At 47.7% G+C, this 9,970-nt stretch overlaps 1 protein-coding gene across 2 annotated transcripts in view; it reads right to left on the minus strand.

Moving 5' to 3' along the window:
• Nucleotides 1-7,109, minus strand: part of gnpat2 (glyceronephosphate O-acyltransferase 2) — a 50,815-nt gene extending 43,706 nt beyond the window's left edge. The window contains exon 1 of one of the 2 annotated variants that reach the window (XM_064991788.1): nt 7,003-7,108. In XM_064991788.1, the coding sequence (XP_064847860.1) occupies nt 7,003-7,011 (9 nt within the window). In that variant the 5' untranslated portion in view covers nt 7,012-7,108. Of the gene's footprint in view, nt 1-7,002 lie in introns of both variants that reach the window. The other variant, XM_064991789.1, reaches the window with a different exon arrangement.
• Nucleotides 7,110-9,970: the final 2,861 nt, after the last annotated feature.

Here is a 9,970-nt window from a genome sequence, read left to right on the forward strand (position 1 = left end):
TGGAGGTCTACCAGTCTGTGGTCTAGTGAACAGTCACATAGCTTCCTGTTACCCTGGAGGTCCACCAGTCTGTGGTCTAGTGAACAGTCACATAGCTTCCTGTTACCCTGGAGGTCCACCAGTCTGTGGTCTAGTGAACAGTCACAGTCACATAGCTTCCTGTTACCCTGGAGGTCTACCAGTCTGTGGTCTAGTGAACAGTCACATAGCTTCCTGTTACCCTGGAGGTCCACCAGTCTGTGGTCTAGTGAACAGTCACATAGCTTCCTGTTACCCTGGAGGTCTACCAGTCTGTGGTCTAGTGAACAGTCACAGTCACATAGCTTCCTGTTATCCTGGAGGTCTACCAGTCTGTGGTCTAGTGAACAGTCACATAGCTTCCTGTTACCCTGGAGGTCCACCAGTCTGTGGTCTAGTGAACAGTCACATAGCTTCCTGTTACCCTGGAGGTCCACCAGTCTGTGGTCTAGTGAACAGTCACATAGCTTCCTGTTTCCCTGGAGGTCTACCAGTCTGTGGTCTAGTGAACAGTCACATAGCTTCCTGTTACCCTGGAGGTCTACCAGTCTGTGGTCTAGTGAACAGTCACATAGCTTCCTGTTACCCTGGAGGTCCACCAGTCTGTGGTCTAGTGAACAGTCACATAGCTTCCTGTTACCCTGGAGGTCCACCAGTCTGTGGTCTAGTGAACAGTCACATAGCTTCCTGTTACCCTGGAGGTCCACCAGTCTGTGGTCTAGTGAACAGTCACATAGCTTCCTGTTACCCTGGAGGTCCACCAGTCTGTGGTCTAGTGAACAGTCACATAGCTTCCTGTTACCCTGGAGGTCCACCAGTCTGTGGTCTAGTGAACAGTCACATAGCTTCCTGTTACCCTGGAGGTCTACCAGTCTGTGGTCTAGTGAACAGTCACATAGCTTCCTGTTACCCTGGAGGTCCACCAGTCTGTGGTCTAGTGAACAGTCACATAGCTTCCTGTTACCCTGGAGGTCCACCAGTCTGTGGTCTAGTGAACAGTCACAGTCACATAGCTTCCTGTTACCCTGGAGGTCCACCAGTCTGTGGTCTAGTGAACAGTCACATAGCTTCCTGTTACCCTGGAGGTCTACCAGTCTGTGGTCTAGTGAACAGTCACATAGCTTCCTGTTACCCTGGAGGTCCACCAGTCTGTGGTCTAGTGAACAGTCACATAGCTTCCTGTTACCCTGGAGGTCCACCAGTCTGTGGTCTAGTGAACAGTCACATAGCTTCCTGTTACCCTGGAGGTCCACCAGTCTGTGGTCTAGTGAACAGTCACAGTCACATAGCTTCCTGTTACCCTGGAGGTCTACCAGTCTGTGGTCTAGTGAACAGTCACATAGCTTCCTGTTACCCTGGAGGTCCACCAGTCTGTGGTCTAGTGAACAGTCACATAGCTTCCTGTTACCCTGGAGGTCTACCAGTCTGTGGTCTAGTGAACAGTCACATAGCTTCCTGTTACCCTGGAGGTCCACCAGTCTGTGGTCTAGTGAACAGTCACAGTCACATTTACCCTGGAGGTCTACCAGTCTGTGGTCTAGTGAACAGTCACATAGCTTCCTGTTACCCTGGAGGTCCACCAGTCTGTGGTCTAGTGAACAGTCACATAGCTTCCTGTTACCCTGGAGGTCTACCAGTCTGTGGCCTAGTGAACAGTCACATAGCTTCCTGTTACCCTGGAGGTCCACCAGTCTGTGGTCTAGTGAACAGTCACATAGCTTCCTGTTACCCTGGAGGTCCACCAGTCTGTGGTCTAGTGAACAGTCACATAGCTTCCTGTTACCCTGGAGGTCCACCAGTCTGTGGTCTAGTGAACAGTCACATTGCTTCCTGTTACCCTGGAGGTCCACCAGTCTGTGGCCTAGTGAACAGTCACATAGCTTCCTGTTACCCTGGAGGTCCACCAGTCTGTGGTCTAGTGAACAGTCACATAGCTTCCTGTTACCCTGGAGGTCCACCAGTCTGTGGTCTAGTGAACAGTCACATAGCTTCCTGTTACCCTGGAGGTCCACCAGTCTGTGGTCTAGTGAACAGTCACATAGCTTCCTGTTACCCTGGAGGTCTACCAGTCTGTGGTCTAGTGAACAGTCACATAGCTTCCTGTTACCCTGGAGGTCCACCAGTCTGTGGTCTAGTGAACAGTCACATAGCTTCCTGTTACCCTGGAGGTCCACCAGTCTGTGGTCTAGTGAACAGTCACATAGCTTCCTGTTACCCTGGAGGTCCACCAGTCTGTGGTCTAGTGAACAGTCACATAGCTTCCTGTTACCCTGGAGGTCCACCAGTCTGTGGCCTAGTGAACAGTCACATAGCTTCCTGTTACCCTGGAGGTCCACCAGTCTGTGGTCTAGTGAACAGTCACATAGCTTCCTGTTACCCTGGAGGTCTACCAGTCTGTGGTCTAGTGAACAGTCACATAGCTTCCTGTTACCCTGGAGGTCCACCAGTCTGTGGTCTAGTGAACAGTCACATAGCTTCCTGTTACCCTGGAGGTCTACCAGTCTGTGGTCTAGTGAACAGTCACAGTCACATAGCTTCCTGTTACCCTGGAGGTCTACCAGTCTGTGGTCTAGTGAACAGTCACATAGCTTCTTGTTACCCTGGAGGTCCACCAGTCTGTGGTCTAGTGAACAGTCACATAGCTTCCTGTTACCCTGGAGGTCCACCAGTCTGTGGTCTAGTGAACAGTCACATAGCTTCCTGTTACCCTGGAGGTCCACCAGTCTGTGGTCTAGTGAACAGTCACATAGCTTCCTGTTACCCTGGAGGTCCACCAGTCTGTGGCCTAGTGAACAGTCACATAGCTTCCTGTTACCCTGGAGGTCCACCAGTCTGTGGTCTAGTGAACAGTCACATAGCTTCCTGTTACCCTGGAGGTCTACCAGTCTGTGGTCTAGTGAACAGTCACATAGCTTCCTGTTACCCTGGAGGTCCACCAGTCTGTGGTCTAGTGAACAGTCACATAGCTTCCTGTTACCCTGGAGGTCTACCAGTCTGTGGCCTAGTGAACAGTCACATAGCTTCCTGTTACCCTGGAGGTCCACCAGTCTGTGGTCTAGTGAACAGTCACATAGCTTCCTGTTACCCTGGAGGTCCACCAGTCTGTGGTCTAGTGAACAGTCACATAGCTTCCTGTTACCCTGGAGGTCCACCAGTCTGTGGTCTAGTGAACAGTCACATAGCTTCCTGTTACCCTGGAGGTCCACCAGTCTGTGGTCTAGTGAACAGTCACATAGCTTCCTGTTACCCTGGAGGTCCACCAGTCTGTGGTCTAGTGAACAGTCACATAGCTTCCTGTTACCCTGGAGGTCCACCAGTCTGTGGCCTAGTGAACAGTCACATAGCTTCCTGTTACCCTGGAGGTCTACCAGTCTGTGGCCTAGTGAACAGTCACATAGCTTCCTGTTACCCTGGAGGTCTACCAGTCTGTGGTCTAGTGAACAGTCACATAGCTTCCTGTTACCCTGGAGGTCCACCAGTCTGTGGTCTAGTGAACAGTCACATAGCTTCCTGTTACCCTGGAGGTCCACCAGTCTGTGGTCTAGTGAACAGTCACATAGCTTCCTGTTACCCTGGAGGTCTACCAGTCTGTGGTCTAGTGAACAGTCACATAGCTTCCTGTTACCCTGGAGGTCCACCAGTCTGTGGTCTAGTGAACAGTCACATAGCTTCCTGTTACCCTGGAGGTCTACCAGTCTGTGGTCTAGTGAACAGTCACATAGCTTCCTGTTACCCTGGAGGTCCACCAGTCTGTGGTCTAGTGAACAGTCACATAGCTTCCTGTTACCCTGGAGGTCCACCAGTCTGTGGCCTAGTGAACAGTCACATAGCTTCCTGTTACCCTGGAGGTCCACCAGTCTGTGGCCTAGTGAACAGTCACATAGCTTCCTGTTACCCTGGAGGTCCACCAGTCTGTGACGAGGGCAAGAGAGGATGCCTTTGGATGATTCGTCCACAATTTCAATCTGTTCCTGTTCCTAACGTTCTGGCACTATCTTCATACTGAAGTGGGTGCGCCAGGGGATTTCCTAGCGTGGCTCAAGCACTTTCACCATATTTGAAACCCTTTGTTTTCCACAGCAGAGTATGGCCTCATGTCTGCAGAGATAAACATCCCAATAGATTTGGTGACGGCTTTAACGTGGTCTGATTCTGCAACAAAGGGCTGCTTAAATGCCGCGGTGAGTAGTTGTCTCTTGGCTGAGTTGGCTCCTGTCACTGACACACCAGGGTGATGACACTTAAAAATGTGTGGCCACGCTCCATGTATTTCCATGATAATACGGATTTCTTGTGGCACATTGGACAACACCATTACGGTGCGTAGCCATCATATCTGACAGGGAAGCCAAAATGCTCCATGAGGCTTAAATGAAGCGGGAGGCTTTTCCAGTTCTTTAGCTCCTCCGCTGGCCGTCACCACTCTTTTCCTCTCTGCTTTTTACAACGCGAGCATCCAGGATTGATTCGTTGGGATTCAGCGTGCCACGTTCACGTCAACAGTACACGCTACCGCTTTAAAAAAAAATAAAAAATCAAGTCAGCCTTCAGAGTAAAACACAGCATCTGTCTTTCTCTTTTCACTGCCGCTCTGCATCGAGACGTAGGGAAGTATTACTTTAAAAAGTAACAGCGGCCGTCAAACTAGGCCCGCCCCTGGCTCCGGTCAAGCTAGGCCCGCCCCTGGCTCCGGTCAAGCTAGGCCCGCCCCTGGCTCCGGTCAAGCTAGGCCCGCCCCTGGCTCCGGTCAAACTAGGCCCGCCCCCCTGCAGTCAAACTAGGCTCACCCCCCTGTAGTCAAACTAGGCCCGCCCCCCTGCAGTCAAACTAGGCCCGCCCTGCTCCTTGCTGCAGTCAAACTAGGCCCGCCCCCCTGCAGTCAAACTAGGCCCGCCCCGCTCCTCGCTGCAGTCAAACTAGGCCCGCCCCCTGCAGTCAAACTAGGATCACCCCCCTGAAGTCAAACTAGGCCCGCCCCACTGCAGTCAAATTAGGCCCGCTCCTGGCTCCAGTCAAACTAGGCCCGCCCCTAGCTGCAGTCAAACTAGGCCCGCCCCTAGCTCCAGTCAAACTAGGCCCGCCCCTAGCTCCAGTCAAACTAGGCCCGCCCCTAGCTCCAGTCAAACTAGGCCCGCCCCTAGCTCCAGTCAAACTAGGCCCGCCCCTAGCTCCAGTCAAACTAGGCCCGCCTCTGGCTCCAGTCAAACTAGGCCCGCCCCTGGCTCCAGTCAAATTAGGCCCGCCCCACTGCAGTCAAACTAGGCCCGCCCCTGGCTCCAGTCAAACTAGGCCCGCCCCTGGCTCCAGTCAAACTAGGCCCGCCCCTAGCTGCAGTCAAACTAGGCCCGCCCCTGGCTCCAGTCAAACTAGGCCCGCCCCTAGCTCCAGTCAAACTAGGCCCGCCCCTAGCTCCAGTCAAACTAGGCCCGCCCCTGGCTCCAGTCAAACTAGGCCCGCCCCTGGCTCCAGTCAAACTAGGCCCGCCCCTAGCTCCAGTCAAACTAGGCCCGCCCCTAGCTCCAGTCAAACTAGGCCCGCCCCTAGCTCCAGTCAAACTAGGCCCGCCCCTAGCTCCAGTCAAACTAGGCCCGCCCCTAGCTCCAGTCAAACTAGGCCCGCCCCTGGCTCCAGTCAAACTAGGCCCGCCCCTGGCTCCAGTCAAACTAGGCCCGCCCCACTGCAGTCAAACTAGGCCCGCCCCTGGCTCCAGTCAAACTAGGCCCGCCCCACTGCAGTCAAACTAGGCCCGCCCCTGGCTCCAGTCAAACTAGGCCCGCCCCTGGCTCCAGTCAAACTAGGCCCGCCCCTGGCTCCAGTCAAACTAGGCCCGCCCCTGGCTCCAGTCAAACTAGGCCCGCCCCTGGCTCCAGTCAAACTAGGCCCGCCCCTAGCGCCAGTCAAACTAGGCCTGCCCCTGGCTCCAGTCAAACTAGGCCCGCCCCCCTGCAGTCAAACTAGGCTCACCCCCCTGCAGTCAAACTAGGCCCGCCCCACTGCAGTCAAACTAGGCCCGCCCCTGGCTCCTGTCAAACTAGGCCCGCTCCTGGCTCCAGTCAAACTAAATTTCACATTTACGTTTCACGCTTGGCTTTTCTTAAGATACTAACTAAATGTTAATTCAACCTTTTGGCAGCTCTCTGGTGCCATATTCCTGCGTGTTCTGGTCATTCCTGACTCAAATTAACACAATTAGTCATTCTTGGGCTCCAGAGTGGCACAGCGGTCTAAGGCACTGCATCTCAGTGCAAGAGGCGTCACTACAGTCCCTGGTATGAATCCAGGCTGTATCACATCCAGCCGTGTTTGGTACTCCCATAGTGCAGTGCACAATTGGCCCAGCGTAGTCCTGGTTTGGCTGGGGTAGGCCGTCATTGTAAATAATAAATTGTTCTTAACTGACTTGCCTAGTTAAATTTGGAAAAAGAACCATTTAAAAAAAAATTATTTAACAAGTCGAAAAGATCCGAGTAAGTCAAATGAGCCGAATACTACTCTTTGGATAGGTCACCAGCGGTCTACTTAGAAACGGACAACCTGATTGGCAGACGTGATCAGCAGAGAAAATACCATGGATAGTACGAGTTTTGATTGGTTTACAGTGTAGTACTCGGCGGCGTTTGCCTGTCCAGCTAAGTGAACATAAATCAGTATTTTGAAGAAGAAAAAAATACGCAAGAATTGGACATTGCCAACAAACGGAAGTGTTCAGAATAAATACATATACACAATATGTAAAAAAAATAAAAACAACAGTTCCTCCCTCGACAGAGCTCGATCATTTCGTAAATGAAAGCACACACACAGCAAGCTTGCTACGGGGCACAACCTTCAAGTAGTTATTTAGTTAGCAACCAACCGAGAGCGAGCCTGTCAGCATGTTAAAGTACATGAGTCAAGGAGAACACTAGTGGCAGGGTAGTTTTAGAGCAACGTCAAGACCATATTAACCCACGCTAGACATCATAACAAACAGGGCAGCCCTACCGTTGTCATTTTCGTCGCAGGGGCGTCAGCTCCGTCTCGGTGCTGGTAGCAAGTGTGTGTCCCCTTACGCTTCGAACACAGATCACGCTACCGGAAGACTGCCTGTGTAGACTGGGACCAATAGAGTCGCTGTATTTCGGGAACTCCTTTCGAAAATCTCACTACCGCAGCGGACCCATAATTATGAATGAATACGCTCCGGACAAAGACAGGACATTGTACAGATAGACTAAACTCTTCAATAGAAATCCCAGATCACACTTGTAGGCGATGTTATTTTTTATTTGTTTTTATGAGCAAATATCAATAAACAAAAGAGGAATAATCACATGCAAACAAGCATACATACAAACTCTTTACATGGCCAGGAATCCTAAACAAACAAATCATATTCATTAATAATACAAGTTTTAATTGCTTTTTTGTTTTTCATTTAGGTTAAAGTAGTGCCATATTGTTTAAATTCATTTATAAAGTGAAGAAAGTTAGGTTTTGAATTAGACAATTTGCAAATATGAAATGTACCTGATATCATTAGCAGTTTAATTAAACATATTACATCTTTATCAATGTCAGAAGTTCTGAAATAAATCACATTAAAACCAGTCCATTGTACAACCGGTTTTCTTTGTAACAAAGTTCTGTATATCAATCCCAAATACGGGTAAAAATTGAAGAAAAATGGTCTCCTTCTCCATTACACATAAATCAAAGATATATTCAATATTCAGCTTGAATCTTTACAAAACATGTTTATCATTCCTGTCTCTTAATTCTATGTAACATTTTAAATTAGACTTCCTTTACCTTGTTACCATGGAAAGTTCCGTTACCTTGTTACCATGGAAAGTTCCGTTACCTTGTTACCATGGAAAGTTCCGTTACCTTGTTACCATGGAAAGTTCCGTTACCTTGTTACCGTAGAAAGTTCCGTTACCTCATTACATGGAAAGTTCCGTTACCTTGTTACCATGGAAAATTCCGTTACCTTGTTACAGTGGAAAGTTCCGTTACCTCGTTACCGTGGAAAGTTCCGTTACCTTGTTACCGTAGAAAGTTCCGTTACCTCGTTACATGGAAATTTCCGTTACCTTGTTACCATGGAAAGTTCCGTTACCTTGTTACCATGGAAAGTTCCGTTACCTTGTTACCATGGAAAGTTCCGTTACCTTGTTACCATGGAAAGTTCCTTTACCTTGTTACCATGGAAAGTTCCGTTACCTTGTTACCATGGAAAGTTCCATTACCTTGTTACCATGGAAAGTTCCGTTACCTTGTTTCCATGGAAAGTTCCGTTACCTTGTTTCCATGAAAAGTTCCGTTACCTTGTTACCATGGAAAGTTCTGTTACCTTGTTACCATGGAAAGTTCCTTTACCTTGTCACCATGGAAAGTTCCGTTACCTTGTCACCATGGAAAGTTCCGTTACCTTGTTACTGTTACAGTATGTGTTAGCCATTGTCCATGCCCTCCTCCATTGTATATATTCAACCAAAAACATCTTTCTGGTGGCAATGTAGTATCACAAACAATATTACTAATCTGTTTATTACTACATTTATCTTTGAGGATGTAAATATTAATATATTTTCATGTAAATCTGTTACTTACATCAACCACATAGGAATTAAAAAATATATACAATCCCCCTTGGAATCGCATCAAAAACAATTGAATATGCTTTTGGGGTTATTGGAATTCTAAATTGATCAAGTAATTCCCCACATGAGAGTTGATATCCATCCTCATTCATGGAAACTGACCAACTAAAATCCTTTCATTCTCAAACCAGAGACTTATTTTTAAATCGTATATCTTTGTTGTGCCATAGAAAGTATCTGTGAGGGGAAACATTGGGTTTATACACTAACATCCAAGCTAAAATTGCCTGCTTATGGTATTTGGCCAATTTTACTGGGATTTTATCGACATCAAAATGACATCAAAGCAGAAATTCTAAACCACCAACAGAGTCAAATAAATACTCAGGGGTGGCAGGGTAGCCTAGTGGTTAGAGCATTGGACTAGGAACCGCAAGGTTGCAAGTTCAAACCCCCGAGCTGACAAGGTACAAATCTGTCGTTCTGCCCCTGAACAGGCAGTTAACCCACTGTTCCTAGGCTGTTATTGAAAATAAGAATTTGTTCTTAACTGACTTGCCTAGTTAAATAAAGGTAAAATTAAAAAAATCCAGATACTGTTCTGGTTCTTAATATAGTTTAGAAACCTATTTATTTAAAAAATATTATTTAGAGTATTGAAATCTACAACCTCAAGACCTCCTTGTTCTTGGGTATTACTGAGAATACATTTCCGTAGATAGTGAGGCTTATTCCTCCAAATCAAATGATAAAGAATCTTATCTAAGTCCTTTACAATTGTAGGGGGTAAGTCAAGTGATAGCGAGACATAAGCCGATCTGGATAACCCTCCAGCTTTGGATAATAAAACCGTATAACGAAATATCTCTCAGAAACCAGAGGTTCAATATCTTCTTTGTTTTCGCAATTATGGGGTTAAAGTTTAATTCACTCCTTTGTTTTTCATCCTTGCATATAACAATTCCAAGATAAGTAACCTGGTCTTTAATTGGGATACCGTTTACTTCCTGTAAAACACAATCCTTGAGTGGAAATAAGACTGACTTACTGATATTCATTTTCAGACCTGAAACTGAAAATGTCTTCAGGAAACTGCTTTCGAAACCTCGTTCCTGTCTCAAAAATAGGGTGGTATCAGCCAGTTGACCGTTTCAATTCCTTTCCAAGTACTGAAATACTTTGAAATATCCCTTTGGAGACGGCCAGTACAACCACGATATAACATTTAGACTGCTTAAAAAGAAAAAGTCACCAAACCCCAAAAAACATATTCCTTTGAACATAAACTCATGTTCTTCAGCGTCAAACACTTTATAAAAAGCAACAAACATAAGACAACTATCATCAAGGATGAGGTCATTACAGTC

The sequence above is a fragment of the Oncorhynchus masou genome, chromosome 16, assembly GCF_036934945.1.
Source record: "Oncorhynchus masou masou isolate Uvic2021 chromosome 16, UVic_Omas_1.1, whole genome shotgun sequence".
NCBI classification, from domain to species: Eukaryota; Metazoa; Chordata; class Actinopteri; order Salmoniformes; family Salmonidae; genus Oncorhynchus; species Oncorhynchus masou.